Below are 19,535 nucleotides of genomic sequence, written 5' to 3'. Positions count from 1 at the left end.
TGTGCATATATGATTTTTCACGCTCTCACAATTTTCCATCAGCACGAGTTTGTCTCGTTGTAGAGTATATTAACCCTGTAAATCCTGAGGAAATTGGTTTTATTTATTTTTTTATTATTGCAAGAAGGCAACAAGACTTGGCCTGAAACATTTGCAAGAAATTAGTAAAGATGTTAAAAGAAAAGTTCCTTAAAATAAGCAATATAAAAGAGAAGCATTAAAAAAAGAAATGCAAAAAGTGCTGAAAATTTTAAGTATATATATTTATGTGTGTGTGTATGTATGTATGTATGTATGTATGTGTATGTATATGTATATATATATATATGTATCAATATGTATCAATGTATAACTTTTTTCTGCAACATGTTTTTGAAAGTGTTCTAATAACCTCCTCCTAATTGACAGGTCTTTTTCTAGTCACCTTTTAAGTTTGTCCTTGCCTTTTTCCTCACATTTTCCCACAAAGAAATCAAACCAAAATGACTAAGATTTAAAAAAATGTAAATAGCTTGTGAAAGTCAACCAAACTCAGCACAAGAGAACTGATGCTAATCCAGGTTTCAAAGGGTTAAACTTGGGTTATCAGTAGCTGTTTATGATGTATTCTGAAATGTGGCATTCTGATGTTTTAACGCCTCCTGTGTCCTCTGCAAAGGGTACACTTAAAGGTGAAGGTAACACAGTGTGTGTATTTGTGAAAGAAGTGTAAATGTTTTTTCAATGTTGTTATTCATTTAATTCATAAAATGTCCAAAATTGTAGTAAAATATGTCCCCACAGCTCCAGGTGACATTTTCAAAAATACTTGTTATGTCTAACAAACCCAAACCCAAGGCTGTGGCATACAAAATGAGCAACAAATCATTAAATGAACCATCAATTGTTTGGTATTTTTATCACACTGTCAGTTGTAAAAGTCAGTCACAGTTTACAGACCAACTGTCTGGTTCACACAGTTTTCCTGAGCAATGAGGAAAAATACCAACATTTGTCAATTATCAATACACAAAGAAATTTTCCACACTTTGAGTGAGCATTCCCATTGAATCCCAAGTGCTCATGTTAAATGATGCTTAGACCTACAGTATCATTAGGCCCTGTGGTGGGTATCAGGGTGTGCTGTCATAAATCTACTGGGCCCCATGACAGGCAACACCTTTCTCTGGCCCTCAGCCAATGTGCATTTAAATTGCCGTTAAATCCTTCCCTTACCCGAGCAAAGAGCAGATGCTCAGTTGTTTGGCCTTATATCTACATTGTATTTCTAAGGCTAGGCTACACTGTCCTGCCAAACTGGTTTGATAGACAGTTTCATTTGAGTAGTCCAGCCATCATTCCTGCTCATCTAGCTCCACTAGTTTTACAAGGATAATTACTTATATCCAAAAATGGTAACACTTTATATTAAGGGACACATAATCACCATTTACTAGTTGCTTATTAGCATGCATATTAATTGCATATTGGCTCTTTATTAGTCATTATAATATTATAATTATTCATCATAAAATTATAAAGCATTCAGTCGTGCTTTATTCTGAATGACTGTATTTTACAAAGACTTCGCTATTAGCTAAGAGTATTCCCTCAATAACCTCCTAATGACAGCCTATTGAGAGTGTGTAAGGAAGTTGCTGTGGTGAAAATAATTTTAATATGCTTTTTAAAAAATGCTGCTTAAGGCTGCAGGGATTGTACAATAGTTCCATGATGTTTTAACGGCAGAGTTGTGCAATATATGTATATGCAAGGTATGTGCAATACTTTGAATGTCATTTTGGATTCTGTTCAATTTATTGGGGCATTTTGTACAGCTAGTGCTGTTCTGTTCATATGTGGTTTGCTTTTTGTGACTGTGGAGGCATTTATGGGCGCAGTATCTGCGTTTAAGTCAAATTTCCTTACAGGGACAGCAAATTGTATGGTGTGGTGTGGTATGGTGTGGTATGGTATGGTATCATATCTTTGTGCAGAATGGGCCATGTGATTTGTTACTACCACAACAAAAGTCGTTCTCCTTTAATAACACTTAATAAATATTGTCTATACTTATGTAACAAAGCACACAACTACAAGCATTAATAGTGTTCAAAAAACTCCGAATACAAGAAGTATTTGGAAGGATTATCATTTCATAAAACTAGGCTGTCTGTGCAGAAGAAAGACGCAAACACTTTAGTGTTGTGCTACATGACCAGAGAAAACAAAGGAAAAGGGCCGTGACATTCACTTTTTCTGAAGTGGCAGAAAGCGTACTACCAGGATGCACTGCACCTCACTGTGCCTCACAGGAGGTGCTCTGGCTAAGAGGAGAAGTGATGCATTCTTGGCTGTTTTTCCACAGGAAACAATATGGTGGTAAGCTCTCTCGCTCGCTCGCTCGCTCTCTCTCTTTCTTTCTCTCTCTCTCTCTCTCTCTCTCGCTCTGTCTCTCTAATTTACTTCTTTTTTCATTGTATCTTGGGGGCAGGTATACGAAAATGTGAAAGTACAACCCTGTTGTTCAAGCCAGGGCAAGCAAAAATTATCCCTTGGATTTGAGCTGAAGCTAAAGTGAGGTCTTGCTCACAGCCAATTCACTAATAGTTTGACATGCACTGACCCACACAAGTTCCCTAATTTAAAGTTGCCTTCTCTTCATGCCTAATAAATCCATTACAGCACACAGCCACTACAATTAATATGTACTTTATTGATGGACCACTTTAAATATTTTTCAAACACACCTCTTAACAATGTACCGCCGTATCACTTAGAAGAATAGGGTCTGTTAATTGCTGAGTTGTATGCGATAATGGATTCAGTGAAGAGGAGGAAACTTTAGAAAAGGGAACCAGTGTGGATTAATAGGTGTCAAACCAAACAAAGTGGGAAACATATTCTGAGTTACAAAAACTTAATTAAGAGTTACTTTTACACTACTGACAACTGTAGCTTTTTGTTTTGTTACACAAGAATAGACCATATTTATTAATTGCAATTAAAGGAGAATGACTTGTCTATTCTACACCTTATAAGGTCCATACTGAGCAAAGTATTCAGTTAATAGCCTAGTAGTTGTAGAACATGGTCATGCAGACTAAGGCATTAAGAAGTACGTTATAATGATTAATAAAGAGATAGCTAGTCAATTCCTGGGGATATGTGCATCGCAACTACAGTCTTGTGCAGACCACAGACTATACTGGTGCCCGCTCTGCCAAAAATACAAATAAATAAGCTAAAAAAATATTTTTTTTGTTTTTAAATGGATGAGAAGATAAATGAATGTGAACAGAAAGTTAAATCTGTTGTTATTTTATTGTGAAGCGGTTAACCTTTGGGGAACATTACTGGTGTGCACTGTTTTGCTACGTGACAACAACCTAGGTTCTTACCACTGTTAAAGAGTGAAAAAATACAGCACTTCATTTCTGTCATTCAAATTGCAATTCCACCTTCGAACACAGTGTGGGTTGCAAGGGCAGAGTGGCGCTGTCTAGGTTTTCACTCATTGACTCCATGGGCAGAAAAAGAAGCAAGTCAATGTTATTTATGAAGTATTTTTATACAAAATGGCCAGTAGGTGAATGAGACAAAGGGCTTCATCAGTCGCTACCTATAGCAATTCTCAATGCCCATGTGCAATTTCAGATTGATTGGGCAAATCATTGAGGAGAATAATAGATGCAGACAAATGGACAGATGGAGTTTTCCTCATTTTTTAGTAGGATATGCTACTAATATGCACGCTAATAGGTAGGGATGCACGCTAATGTCAGCATCTCATTGGTATCGGTTGATAATGGCTTTAAAATGAACAGAATCAAAATCAGCCACCATGCTTATTTCTGCTGATATGACAAACTAATTCGTTTTTTTCTGGTCAAAGTAACCATGTACAAAACATATACACTTGTATATCTGAGAGATATACAAGTATGATACAAATATATAAGAAAATATGCATAATATGATGTTAATGCCACTATAGAACAGACTTTATTGTCACTACAACTAGGTGGGGATTAAAAGTGGATATTTCAATATTGGTATTGATTATTGGCCAAATTAGTTGTTATATCTCAGAATCAGATTTCCAAAATCCAGTATCTTGCATCCCTACTAATAAGCAAATAGTTAATGGTACCTTAAGATAAAGTGTTACCCAGAAAATGTTTGACACCATCCTCTGATCTAGTAGACATTTAATATGTCCTTGAATACCCTTGAAAAGAGCAGATACTATGTGACACGACCCAGCCTTACATCTACATTATATCTGCACATGTTAAACTTAAGTGGCTTGATAGTCAGCTTCATCTGACTGCCCTCAGTCCTGCCATCATAGATAGATAGATAGAGCGATAGGTAGAGAGATGGAGAGATTGGTGGTGCTCAAACACAGCAAATCTACATACAAACACATAACAAAATACACCATTAAAATACACAAATATACAATATACAAGAAACAAAAGTGCAAATAGGCAGTTAGGACCAATATGTTATATAAACGACTGCATTATCACTGTAATTGTTTGCACTCACACTCTGTTTTGCCTCCAAAAAAGTGATTTAAATAATTTGGCTTAAGTTATGTCCAACCTGTCGGATGGTCTGACTGCTTAGATGAGTTCGTTGGATCTTTGTTTGTAGAGTACAACCTGAAATAAGCAAAAAAAAAATATATATATATGACCCATGTTATTGTGATTAACAGTAATTATCATATAAAACATTAACAGGTTGTTGACTGATTAACTGTTAAATCGACTGTTTCAGCACTGGTTTGTGCGACTGTTGGTTGTACTCTTGTATGTGCGAGGGAGCGAGTGGGTGGGTGTGGGTGCATGTTAATATCTGTGCTTGTGTGTCGATGTTATCTGGGTAAAACTGAGGATGTGCCTGTTGCCACACAGAGGAGAGATTTTTGTCTCTTTTTTTTCCTTTTCTAAACCTGAGTGAAGTGTAAAGCCACACACACACACACACACACACACACACCTACAGTCAGATACACACACGTACAGATAGAGAGAGAGAGAGAGAGATGGAAACAGTGAGATAGATCTTTTTGAAGTACAATTTCATCCTCTCTCCTTCCCACTTTTCTCTCTTTTTGTAGCAGTGAAGGGAGGGGAGTTAAATCTCTGCGGGCCCTGCTTTATGTGTGATGGCCTGAGCTGTGAGCTTTTTGTTAAACTGAGGGACAACACTAGAGGCACAATATAGGTTTACACACACACACGCTTACGCACACACACAACGGCGGAAGTGGGGGTTGCAGGGGGCAGAGAGACAGGAGCTGACAGCTGATTCTCCATGTTTGTTTATGAGGGCTTTGATGTTTAATGTGTCACGTTCTTTGATGCCCTCTGCGGAGGGGGTGTCAGCGCATGTATATGTGTGTGTGTGTGTGTGTGTGTGCACATGTGCACGTCCAAAACAGGTTTGATGTTTGCGTCTCTCTTAGTTTTTTTTCCCAAGTCTCTCACTCCTTTTCCATCTCTTTCTGCAAGCTCACAAGACTGAAACATTTTTTTTTCTCCTCATTCTCCCCTTCAGCCTTTTCTTTCTCTCCCCTGTCTGCTCCTCCTCTCCCCTCTCTGGTGGATGGGCTGTGTCGCTGTCTATTTGTTGTGTCCCCAGGGGGAAAACTCGGCTTACACTTTATGCAAACATACATTCTGCAATCATTAGCAACTTATTTCACACTCACTTTGGGTTTCATTCTGTTTAATGGCTGCTTTGGTTTTGGTAATGCTCGCCGCTGCCTCTGACTCTCACGCTGACCCTTGTTTCCCTGCGATGCTGAGACTAAATGATTTAACTGTACATGGCATTGTGAATTAATGCTGGAAAATGTGGAGCCACAGTTTATAGAGGATATCCTCTGACTTCAGATGAGACTGGTAGGAAATGACACCATATCGTTTGCAGTTAGTGTACCACAGAAAAATTATGTTCAGCATTAATTACTGTTGTTTTTTTCCTTTGTTACATTTTCAACATTGAGCCAGCTCAATAATACAGCACCAGACAAAACAAGCAAGCGGGTTGAGCATCGGTATTTGGCTCAATTAGGTTTTGAGACAATGCACGGCTGTTGTTTTATTGGCTACTGAGGGTCGAAGTGAATCAAACCTGTGAGTTATGAGGCAGTTATCTACAACCATTACGGCCCCCCTGCTGCCAGCAGTCACTCTCTCGCAGTGTAGTCTGACTTGTTGACTGAATCTCTCAGTATCTCTTCCTCTCTTCCTCATTTTCCCTCCTAACGCTTACACTCCCTCTTATCTCCGTCACTCTCCGGGTCTGACTCACTGATTGCAAAATTGAAAATGGTTTTAATTCTACCGGGTTTTTGAGTCTGATTTGCACTCACTCAAGCTCTTGTGGGGTTTTTTTTTCCTCCTCTGCAATTAATTCAGTTCCTCAGACAAATCTGCTGACTGTCTCTGCTGCTGGCCTGTGTGTCGTTGCAGGATGAGAAGTCCACGTTCTTCCAGTTCGGCGCAGCTCTGCAGCAGGAGGCTCTGCTCATGCTCGCCATCATGGAGGAGTATGACTGGCATGTTTTTTCTATCGTAACTTCCAAGTTCCCCGGGTACCAGGATTTCATCAGCACTCTGAAGATAACTGTGGATCACAGGTAATGACTGTGCTCCCCCACATGTGCACACACTCTCTGTTTTCATCCTTAACCTTTATTTAGAGCAGCTGACAAGATTAAGTACCTTGTATTATTTAATGGTGTATTGTTACAGCTTTGTGCGCTGGGACCTGCAGAGTGTGGTGACTCTAGATGCTGTAGATGGCGACCCAAACTCTAAATCACACATTGCCCTCAAGAGGATCCAGAGTCCCGTTATACTGCTGTACTGCTCCAAGGATGAGGCTGTGTGAGTGTCTTTCATTTTGTTTCTGTCTGTCTCTGTCACACACTGCCAAAATTTCTGAAGTGAATCTTTATTAACTCTCTGACTCCACTCCTCAACAGGTATATACTCGAGGAAGCTCGATCCTTGGGCCTGATAGGAGCTGGTTACATTTGGATTGTGTCCAGTCTCACCACTGGGAACCCAGACTTTACCCCTGAGGTAGTGAGGCCCCATATGTAGCAACAGGTGGCCACTTTTGAGTGGTTTGACAAGACGAGTAGTGTTTTTTGATTTCAGGCTGATGCAGGTCATGCTTCCTGTCATTTATACGACTCATCTCCTTTACTCTTTAGGGCTAATGTGTAATACAGCAGTAAAGAATTGCTGAAATTTTCAAAGGAAACAAACTCCGCATACTAGCATCTCTAAAACTCCCGTATTTAACTTGTTACATTGTGTTAGTTTAATACAAATAAAAAGCGGTGTAAATCTTTCATTTTTTTTATGGTGTTTTGTGCCGGGCTATTTCGCAGTTTTCAGTTAACCAGTGGAGACTCTAGGTAGTTACTGCTCCTCCCAAGAAATAGTCTAGCACATAGAATGCCCCAGATGACATTTTTCCGGTTGGCTAACCCGGGAGCCAGTGTCACCCTGGTTCTCTCGTCAAAACGCCCATTTTTCCAATGGACTTTGGATAATTGCAAAAAAATAAGCTCTGTGGTACATTTTGGATGCTTACACATTTTTTTCAGCAAGATAATCTTCACAAACAAACACTAATTTCGCCAGAAGTAAAAAGCTAATTTTATGTTATAACAAACTACACTACAGTTGCGTGTTACAACTACAAGGCTGTTAATTTGTGTACGCTGCAGGTCGGCATGATGACGTTCTGTAGTGTTATTTAGCCACTTGGTAGCAACCTTCTTTTTTAAGACATAAAAGCTTTAAAGTCCACGAGCGGGGCATTTACTGACCTATTACCTGTTGAACAAAACATTAAAGTATCTTCAGCTTGTGTTAACCACATATTTTATTTAAGGCATCTAACCAAAACCCCGTTCAAAAATCCTACTGACTTTGAGACGAGGGAACCAGAGGTTCTGAGTTAATTTATCTTTAAGTTTTAAGACTCATTACTGGGGCTCTCAATAACCACCGGTTTTTCACCACAGGCTGTTAAAAATAATTGATACAGCTATTATGATGTCACCTTTTGGTTTGTATACTGCCGTTTTGAATTTGGCATTTTGGCCATTGCTAACTTGGTTTTGGGGAGCCAGAAGTGGCCATATTTGGATGCGAGGTTGGAGCTGTGGAGGAGCGAGGGGTGGCTCTAACTGAGAAATCGAGGACACTATTGGCTGACAGCCTGTCACTCCAATCAGCCTCACTGTTAAATATGCGGGATTTGGGCCTTTAGAAAATGTAAAAGGGTGAGTTATGTTAAAAGTCACCCCCAATACAGTTGTCTAGAGACCAAAAACATTTTTTGTACCAGGCTGTAAACATATTTATTACTGCTGTAATGTTGGGCATTTTAACATTTGTGTCTTTGGGGATTGACTCTATTTTGGAGCCAGCCTCAAGTGGCCATTCAATGAAGTGCAGTTTTAGGCACTTCTGCATTGGCTTTATATTAATTCTGCAGCATATTAATCTCTTTTCATTGGATTGTTTTATTAATATATGGTGATCTGCTCCTGAAATTGCACTTAAGTCTTGCACTGCACTGTTTTGATTTTAATTTCAACCACTGATTTTACTTTTTTTTCTGTGTTGTCTTTGTTGTCTTTTCTAACATTTTACCTGTGTTCTTATATTTTTCTTTTGTGTTGTGTTTTAAAAAATGTTTCTGTGTCTGTTTGGTGATTTAAGTGTACAGCACTTTGTAACGTTGGTTTTGATAAGTGCTGTATAAAAAAAATATATATATTGCTTTATTATTATTATTTATTATCAAGCTTCAAGGGTGCTGGGAGGCAGATTTTGTTTCCATTGCACCGAGCCAGGCTAGCTGTTTCCCCATGTTTCCATTCTTTGCATAAGCAAGCAAACAATTTATTCATCATAAGGTGCATTTCCATCCACTACTTTTTAGGCACATTGTCAATAAGTACATAAAAAATCTTCAGAGGAAATGCCAAAACCTTGAAATCCAGCAATATCACAAAAAAGTTATTGCTTGAGGAAAGTGGCAAAGTTATTGTATTAATAAAAGACAAATATGACCAAGTGCAATGTAAACAGATTCAGTGAATAAACAATGATGCACTGTCATTGCATATGCCACTGCAAGCTCTCTTCGTCGGCTGTTACCAGAACTCCTCCAAGAGCACAAAGCTGTAATATCAGCTGCATTGTCCACTGTTTGCTCTGGTTTTATACATCCAGTGTTTTCCTTCGTTTCAGGTTTGACTGACGCTCCTTTTACTGCGTCATCTTATTGTGCCCGCTTCTGCTGTGACACCTGACTAGAAAATTAATGCTTATCTGAACTAACTCCCAAAATTTGCATGACAGTAGTGGATGGAAAACACATAAATCTGCATTTTCTTTTGCAAATGTTCGTTAAATTCATTTAAAATTTGCACTACATTCAGATGAAAACCCAGCTATATTTAATGAACAAGTAAAAGAGAAGTATCAATCTTTTCATCTTAAGAAAAAGTGAATAAGTATATTTCCTAAAATGTCAAACTTTTCCTTTAAGCCGTAAGCAAGAGACAATATATAGACAAATGGCAACCTATAATTCATACCATATTTTTAGTTAACTGCTTTGTTTACATTCTTCTCTCTCTACCTGAAAACATTTGCTCAGCCCCTAAATAGGATGTTTGACAGCATTACATACACATTCACTCTAAAAATGTAGGACAGCAAGGTAGCTATTATCCAAATAGGATACAAATATGTGTATAAATAATTCAAAGTGTAATCAGCTCAAATGTTCCCTTCACATTAAAACTGGAAACATATCCAATGTTTGCTCACCGTTTCTCAAAACCCTCTCAATGGTTTGTTCTCCTCCTTTCCTTGTCCATCATCCTCAGGTTCCTATTTGTGTTGGGTTTTTATGCCTCTGTTTTCTCTACTAGACAAAGATCTGATTCAACATTTAATGCCAAATTAAAAAGTAAAAACAAAGTATTGTAGGCTAGATTGACAGGCTGGTATGCTGGCATTGTTTGATGTTTGCTCAGTGTGGTTTATAAAGACAAACTTAGTGAGCTATTTAGTTTTTCAATTCTTACGTTCTGACAGTTTTAAGATGTAGGTGATACCTGAATGAGCTATTATGGACATGCAGTCTGCTCACACTTATTTAATAGCCAGATATGAATTATTTCAGAGAGGCACAGGAAACTCATAAATCATCTGCTTGACACCTTTGAGAGATACATATGGATGTTTAAAATTGGGCCAAAAAAAAGTCAAATTGAAGTCAAATTGAATCTTTCACACCATATGTGCCACTCCTCAGATCTCCTCTCCTTTCCTCTCAGATGTTCCCCCTGGGTATGATCTCCGTGTCCTATGACGACTGGGAGTACCCGTTGGACACGAGGGTGAGAGATGGGGTGGGCATCATTTCCTCTGCAGCCACCGCCATGCTGCGGGAGAAGGGGGAGCTGCCAGAGGCCCAGAGCAGCTGCTACAGCACAGCATCAGACAGGAGCCCGGGGAAGCTCCCACCTAGCGCCTTGCGCAGGTGTGTATGTGTGTGTGCATGTGTGAGAGTGTGAGGAGAGATCAAGGTCTAGGGACTTGCATAACTCTGTTTGTCTTTGTAGCTGAGTGGCTGAGCGGTGTTACATAAGTCTTTTTAATGTACTAATGAGAGGGGTAGAAAGGAGAAAGGAAGCGGAGATGACAGCAGTGTTAAACACTGTGATGTCTAATGACATTTAACACTATTAGCTGTTGTGTACATGGCTGTTTGGTGTATGAGCTCATTCTGCTGCCGTAGAGGTAAGACAATGAGCTGAACTTCAGGCGGACCTCCGTGTTGTTGCTGCCCTGTGTTAACTGGAGCCGAGAGTGTGTCTGGTGTGTGTGTATTCATGTGTGTTTCTGTGTGTGCACCTTCCTTCACATGACTGGATTCACTGTCATTAAGTCAGGATTAAAGCAGCTTTTACTAGCTTTGTTCTCTCTCTCGTTTTCTTGTTACGTGGCCCTGTGGGTGGCACGTATGTGTTAGTAGGTGTATGTGTGCACACACATATGTATGTGTGTAGGTACTCTCCTCTGAAGTCTTTGTGATGAGGAAACAGTTGAATCCTTCAAACAAGAAGGGGGGGGGGGCAAATGTGCACACAGGCAGACACATTCACACTGAGCATTCATGACTATAAAAGCACAAAATCTGTTAATGGCATTGCTTCCTTTCGAGGTTTTTTGTTGTGATATTGTGATGTGTCTTGAATACCAGGCATTCAGCGGCTGAAATATGATTATTAATTCAAAAAATGATATAAAACTGACTGAATACATGAAGGTCAGGTTGCTAGGCTCTGCACATCCATGATGACTTATGAGTTGCCTCATTAGAATGAGAGCCACAGTGTGATTTTTGCCATTATGGCTTTAGTATCCCATCGCTCTCACTCTTATTAGCCCATTACAGTATATATCAAAGCATATACAATACCGCCGTTGTTGACAGGTTGATCCAATATAACTCAGACCTCAATAGGAGCTCAAACATTTTTCGGAACAATCTTTTTCTTTCTGTCAGAGGTACCTCATTTGTCTCACTAACTTATTAGATAGAATTTGCATATTTGTCAAAACAACTGCAGCCAATTTTTGTGATAATAAACTGACAGGTTGGATTTCCCTACCCTGATTTGGAAGTGGTTGAGGCTGTGATCAGAATTCTGCATACATTAGTCTAGATACAATCTTGCCGCAGTGTGCATATAAACAACGTGAGGTGGAGAGGAATAGGACAAGATAATCTGGCACTTAAAAGACACTATCAATCCCGTCGGATTCCCTGTCATTCTTGCCTGACAGGCATTAATATCCCAGACTCTAGTTCAGCTTAGTTGGTCCACACAATGGTGCAGGTTTTTATTTAGGTTTGTCCTGGTAGTAAATTTCAAAAGGTTATTCTGTTTGATGGAACCAGTGTACCATGCAGACCCCTAAGCTGTCACTTTTTTTTCTTTTCTGAAAAGATGCTCCCTGCCATAAAACACAGTATGGAAATAGCTTCCTTCTCTCTATATTCAGACTTTTAGAAAGTGCTCACACAATGGCTACCCAAATACTTCAATAATAGGAAAATGTTTTCCAAAAAGTATTAAATGAACTCACATTTGAAAGATGGCATTTACAGTTTTTTTTTTAAATTTTTCTGTAATGCAGCAGCTGCTGCTGTTAAAACTGGCATCATATTTCTAGTTAATACAAATAATTTTGCAAACAGTAATTGAGAACTCACTGAACCCCTTTTTCATATAGCTGTACATGTTGTTTTAACATTACACTGGAAGACACAATGACATGAATAAACATGCAAGTATAAATATGAATATATGACGTCTAATCTGCCTGTTTTACATGCCTCAAAAACACACCAGGCTCATCTATTCAGATCAAAATCTTTGTCCAAAAATTGACACAAACCTGAGATAGGAGGAGACAGCAGTTGCCCAGAATAGACCACAACAGTGTTTCCGCTATATGTATTCAGCTGTGACAATGCACTGTGACAAGGGCATCACCTGCTGCACCGTGAAGATTTTTCAGACACAAAAATGTATATTTGTCTTGACATGCCACTAATAGTCAGAAGCACTGTAACCTGTAATGACAAAGGCAGGTTCAGTTATGTAGCACAGAAGCGTCTCTTATGTGTAACTTTGTAGGTTTATGTTTAATTATTTGTGTTTGCTGAGAGCGGGTATACCCACGGCAGAGCTGTTTGGTATTTTTGCAGTGCCTGCATGTGAGGGACACAGGGACCTTTTATTTACTCTTTACTCTGTGTGAGTGTAGCCTGCTTGGAAAGAGCACAGGCCTGTTTCCAAGTCTTTGTAAAAACAGATGATTAATGTAGCTCTCTGTAATCCACTGTCCAACAACAATATTTATGTGTGTCGACTCTAATTCCTCTCCTGCAGATGAGACAACATCAAATCCCACCTGTTTGAATTGGAGTGCAATTATCATATTTCCACCTGCAGGGCGCATGCTAAACAGCACTCAAACATTTCTCTTTATGCATCTTGACTTCCTGTTGCAGTGTTTGAGTTTATGCATGAATCCCTTGTGGCCCTGTGCCCTGACCTGCTCACATCAAAAACAGAAGTATATTTTAGCGTTTCCTTGTTAGAATAATGAAATTACCTAAAGCACAGTGAACCCAAATCATCAAGGTTCCAGTGCAAACCAGGATACACATATTTTATAGAAGGCTTACACTGAAAAAAAGCCACTATGTGTTTCACATGTTGCTTAATCATAATCACTCTCTGCTTAACTGCCATCAGGTGTTGATTTTAAGTGATCACTTGCTGATTGGTGAAGAATACATCAGGTGCGCTACAGAGCGTCAGAAATTAAGGCAATAGCAACTTTAGTTCTACCGTACAAAATTTCAATATAAATATTGCATTTCGGAAGACTGAGATTTGATTAATGTTAGAGTCAGGGTGCCACATATTGACATGGATAAAAAATGTCAAAACTTTTCCATGACTTTCAAGGACATTTCTACAATATATAAAATGAACATTGCTCCATCTTGAAAATGCAATTAAAAAGTAGTAGTGGGACATAGCATACATATGAAAACTTTGGGATTTATGACCTTACATGTTAAAGGGGAACTACACTCATTTTCAAAATTCATTGATGTTATTCTTGTGGTTTGATTTTATCCAAAATATAAGTCATGAACAACTCTTCCCCAAATCCAATTGCTTAAGTGCTAAAACCCAAATTTGTGATGTCATAAAATGTCTGGAGCTGCTCCAGTGAGTTGGGACAGATGTTCTAGATGACACTGAGAGCACCCGGGGAAATAATCAGAGTATATGGGAACATTTTCTTTTTCAAAACTGAAATCACAATAATAGATTAAAGCTAATTTGAGTATATAAAAAACAGAAAACAAAAACTTTTTGTTGATTCAAAAAATCAGGCTGCTATTCATTGTTTGTGAGGCAGCTCCAGACGTCATACGGGATGATGTCACTGGTTTTAGACTTGCTTCTCTGGTGTCAGACTTTAAACGAGAGTAGCTCATTTTCTAGGCCATGGAAATAATATATTGCAATTCTTAGTTTAAGTGGTGTTCCCCTTCAAATCACACTGTCACAGCAAAATGTCTCTCTATTGAAACATATCAGATTCAATTTTCGAACATAATTTCAGCAAGCTGGCATACATGGAGTGAGAGAAAGGACGCAAGGAGAAAATTACGTTATCTATGTGATAGTCGACAAAACATTGTCACACATCGGTACATATTAGCACTACGTTACATCAACAGCTAGCCTACAGAAAATAGATTTGCCATTATGTTATATATGTAGGTTGTCTACAGAAGATTACTGTAACAATTACTTTCAATATACTCAACAAAATTCCATGCCTTTTCCAGGCGTGGAAAATGAGATTGTGAAATATCAAGACTTTTCAAGGTTCTCCATGACCGTGGGGATCTTGTAGAGTACAGAGCATATGTGGATCCAGAGTGCATAACTTTCCATAAATATAAAGTACAAAATACATGAATATCCCCATAAAAAGCTATATTTAGAAAAATGTATTGAGGAGATAGAGGGCACTATACACAATACATAAAATATAACCATATGTACACTAGTAGAAAAAAATGCGAATGTTATTTACAGAGTAGATATAAAATATACCTGTCTTACTGTAATAAAAGAAGAGGGGGAATCTTGCATGTATCAAATGTGTGTTTACATAAAGTATAGTACAACATACTAGTAAAGAAAACAATGCTCTGTGCATATGTTGTTGCACTTTTTTTTAACAAAATGTCTATAGAAGGAAACAAAAAACTTCACAAACAAACATACAAATAAATAAATCATGGCAACGCATGCATCCAGCTAGTGCGGTCTCCAAAAATAGAAGAGTAAATTAAAATGAAATAAAACTACATTATAGGAAACTGATCACTTATGTCCAAATTAACAATTAACTGAGTAGATCACCTTATGAAAGTGCGCATTTGTGCCAAATTCCACGAATGTTTATAAAGCTGCAAATGTTTGACTTTTGAAATATTCTATTTTAGTCAGATGATATTTCAGTCGTATAGCGTCGCCCGACAAACCGTGTTTGACATTGTGTCAAAATGAATCAAACCGTTCATAATAAGACAGAACACAAGGCATCTAAGAAAAAGTGTTTTCTGTTTTGGGCAGCTGCTGTCCCTCTCATGGTTTGGTCTTTTTTAGTAAACTTCTTTAGACAGGCCTCCTTTCCCCCAGTGGGAGTTCATGCTATCATCCCCGTCTTTACACTTAGAGCATCCTCGCCTTTTTAAAATTGTTTTTACTGCAGTGAGTGTATTCTTAATCCCATATCACTGTGTGTGATACTGGTTCATTTACTCCTCTCTACTGCTTCACTTTGGTGAGTGTGTAAATGTTTCAGCAAAGGATCTGTTTGCGTATGCAGGGTAACTGTAGTGAGTAAGAGAGTGAGGGCAGCCTTGTTGCACCAGTGGCTTGTCTTTCAGGCGTGTATCTGTGGAGAAATCAATGCTGAATGTTGATGGGAGAGATATGTGGCCTCTGACTCTTCCCCCTCCTACACACACACAGATGCTCACACACACATACACACTCAGGCGTGCATGCATTCACAGTGGGTGAAGACAGCATTGATTTGAAGAGGATACTCTTGCAGTGATTACAGAGTGCTTAACTTGTTGTTTCGAATGTATCTGCTCTTGTGTATACATACTCACAAACAGATGCAAAACAAAAGCAAATAACAGTGTACTCCTTTCTCTTTTTCTCAAATGTGTTTCAGACACATGATGCATGTATGGAATGATGGGCGCGACCTATCCTTTACTCCAGATGGTTACCAGGCCAACCCCAAATTGGTTGTCATCGTGCTGAATAGTGAGAGGAAGTGGGAGAAGGTAACAAATGAACACAGCGGTTTTGCAAAAGAGCACGGAAATTAAAAAGTCAAAACACCTTAATTAAGATGGCTGTCCCTGATTTTGTTTGTGTGTGTTTGCGCATACCCAGATGGGCCGTTGGGAGAACGGGACGCTGGCGTTAATGTTTCCAGTGTGGCCGAGGTATAACTCCTACGGGGACGAGGATGCAGATGAGAATCACCTCTCCATTGTTACCCTGGAGGAGAAACCTTTTGTTATTGTGGACAACGTGGACATCCTCACTGGCACCTGCATGAGAAACTCTGTACCCTGCCGCAAGCACGTCAAAGAGTAAGTAGAGACTCACAATCAGTCAGTGTTTTGTGATATATCGTTATTCTTTTCGAAAGAGATCTTATTCCTTTACTTAATACTTCCTGCTGACAGTAAATCTTAATACCACTTGTTATATTACTTTACTGTTCGACCCCAAAAATTGGTAATTGTGCCCTTTTGCCTCAAAATTCTGACTTTGCGTGTGCACCTTTCTGTATGAATATCACGGTGATGTACTCTACACCTAACTAAAGCTGGAAAGCTTGCAAATTATTTTTTACCTTTAACTTGCAAGGTAAAACTGGGCCAAGGATAACACTTCCATCAGACTTCAGATGACGGTAAATTGTCCAAATATGTAGAAATGTTTGGTATTTTCAGTGTTTTCCTTTGTCTTGCAACAGTATGCAGCTACAGGCTAGCTTGTACTTCTGCCAGTGTTCACCAAAGCACCTGCCTGGCATCACAGCTGCGGACTGTGGCGACAGCAGCCACGTTTAATACATTTTGCCATTTGGGGAAACACTCTTGCAAGCATGTGGTTGTCAGGGCAGTTACAAGGGTTGCTATGGTGTGAAATTTCCCGTTCAGTCTCAAAAAATATCATGATTTCACCGTATAATGCTATACACAGCTGTTATTATTATTATCAATTACAATGACGGTAATGGATGATGGATGTGTAGAAACAGGTAGTTGAGGAAAAATGGACATGTTCTCCACCCAGAGACATTTTTTTCGCAGATAAACAGATGAACACAGTGTGAGAACTGTCAATTTTAATAGCACAGTATGTGCTTTTATGGTGTTCTGCTGCAGTCCTTTGCTAGCTATTCCTCCCAAAAAAGTCAAAGTAACAGTAATATTAAACGAGCTTGCTGCTTGGTGATGTGTGCGTGCGACAATTACAAAAATGTATCAGAGGATGTGATAGATGTTGGATTTTAAAGTGGTAGGGGGGTGATGAAAAAAGTAAGGCTATAACAAGTTATTTGTTTTGGGGGGTAACTAATATTATCACTGAAATTTTGTCAGTAATCCGTTACACCACTTATTAGCAGGAAAAGTAATGTTATAACGAGTTAGTGTCTAGCACTGAAATCTGCTCAGGAACCACTAAAGAGCAAGACATGCTCAATGTTACTAAGAAAATCCTGATAATAACAGAACTGGAGGCGGTTCAGGTGATGAGACAGGACTTGTTTTTTTCATATAAAAGGTGGTGTTAGCAAATCTGTTTCTTGATCTCAGGAAGGCATCTCACACTCAATTAGTTCACCTGTAGTCTATGTCCTTTTGAAGAGATGAACAGAATCACACCTCTGAATCGGGTCTCAGTTTGTCTGGGAACATTCTCGTCAATCAGCTGCCCTTTGCTCGTCCAGTTTTGTTCTACAAGGATCTGTCCTGGACCCACTCATTTTTACTTTATATAATAATGACTCACCATCTGTTTGTCCTCGAGACTGAAATCAAAATGTATGTAGCTGACAGTGTGATATATTCACACAGTGGTGCTGAAAGTTAATACTAAACTTACAAACTCAGTGGTTCATCTTACACCTTGGTTGTCACTTTACGAATGTTCCTTACTAAGACAAATAGGACCTGTGCAGCCCCAGATGCTTTTGTATCAGTAGAAAAGATACAGGTTTTTCTATTCAAATCAAACTCAGTGTAGCTAATTTTAGATTCATATATACCCACTCTGCATGTCAGCCGAGGCAGCCCAGATGTACACCAGTGATTTTCCCACACATTACTCACAATTTTGTGTTCTTTGTCAGTGTTGTAAAGGAGTAAAACTCTATTCCGACTTCTGTCAGAGAGTTTAACACATACCGGCAAAGCAGTCCTCATTTGGTTCATGGGTAATCAGTTCTGTCAGCATTAATAATTAATTGCTCTCTGTTGCTGTCAGCTCGCTAATGCCAATCTGTCCGTGTACTTGATTTTTGTTTCTGCTACCACTGTAACTGCATGTGTTGCCCATTGTGCTCTTTGTTTCATTGTTCCATTAATTCAGTGTGATTTGTGTTTTGTTTTAGATGTACTGAACGTGTTGCTTCATTACAATTCATTCATCACTCAGTCATTATAATTACTGATTAATAATTAGTACTGCTGCTTATGGTTTTCCTCTGTAGTACATATTGACTAAAAAAATTCACATTCATCTTATTAATGTGATGTACGCTTGTATGATATTTCAATGATACTAGTGTCTTTTCTCTGTAGTTTTATCTAATGTTAAAATACCTGCATCATGAAAATGTGGTCAGGTATTGGTGCAAAGAAAGGCCATACGGATTTGAATCTTTAAAGCAACAAAATACATCTTAAATTTTGCTGACTTAATTTTTTACTTACAAAAATAACCAATTAAATCTGTCAAACTTCAATTTTTATATATATATACAGACAGACAGACAGACAGACAGACAGACAGACAGATAGATATTGGACATTTGACGGAATTACAGTGTTTGTGTACAGTAATTTGTGGGGGGAAAAACCCTGCAATCATGTACTCAAAGACTCTAGCAAAGCAACACAGTACATAAAATAAGCACATCAGAAATGACAAAGAGGTCGGACGACTGTAAAATACAGCTTTAAACGCTACAGTTTAGGCTAAAAACAACAACGTAGATAAACAAGTTCGCCAGTTTTCACACATCTTATCAATTGCTAGTTGTCTACCTTGCAGTAATTGTTGTTTATGTTTATGTATGTTTATGTATGTTTATGTAATTTATGTTGTTGATATAATAAGTTGGATCATTGATTAGTGAATGCACAGGAAATTATTTGATAACTATTTTAATAATTATATCATTAATAATGCCATTGTTCAAGTAAAAATATCAAATATTCCCTTGTTTCAGCTTCTTAGTTGAGGATTTTGTAGCAAAAGCAGAATGTGTTTAAATTTTAGACAGCTGGATGAAAAAAAACAGAAGAAGTTAGCACCTTGTGCTGTAGTAAATTGTAACAGGGGTCTTTTCATATTTTTTTGACAATCTATCATCCAAACCACATATCATTTATTTGAGAAGGTAAGAGAGGAGAGAGGAGGCAGATTAGCTGATAATGCAAATAATTGTTAGTTTCACCCCTAAAATGCACAGCTTGAAATTAGAGATGGTTTTCAAAGTGAGATACGAATGTTCAGGTATTCAATAGTGAGTAAAGTTTACAGTTAGGTGTTCGGTTACTTATGA

At 38.4% G+C, this 19,535-nt stretch overlaps 1 protein-coding gene across 1 annotated transcript in view; it reads left to right on the top strand.

Annotated features, from left to right (window-relative positions):
- grin2ab (glutamate receptor, ionotropic, N-methyl D-aspartate 2A, b) overlaps window positions 1-19,535 on the top strand; it is a 121,208-nt gene that overhangs the window by 77,765 nt on the left and 23,908 nt on the right. Inside the window, 6 exon segments of the mRNA XM_042485228.1 lie at window positions 6,471-6,637; window positions 6,753-6,887; window positions 6,986-7,085; window positions 10,376-10,581; window positions 15,897-16,011; window positions 16,124-16,326. Of these exon segments, the coding sequence (XP_042341162.1) occupies window positions 6,471-6,637; window positions 6,753-6,887; window positions 6,986-7,085; window positions 10,376-10,581; window positions 15,897-16,011; window positions 16,124-16,326 (926 nt within the window).

The sequence above is a fragment of the Plectropomus leopardus genome, chromosome 4 (assembly GCF_008729295.1).
Source record: "Plectropomus leopardus isolate mb chromosome 4, YSFRI_Pleo_2.0, whole genome shotgun sequence".
NCBI classification, from domain to species: domain Eukaryota; kingdom Metazoa; phylum Chordata; class Actinopteri; order Perciformes; family Serranidae; genus Plectropomus; species Plectropomus leopardus.
The sequence above is the reverse complement of the archived record's forward strand: the minus strand, read 5'-3'. Positions and strand labels throughout refer to the sequence as shown.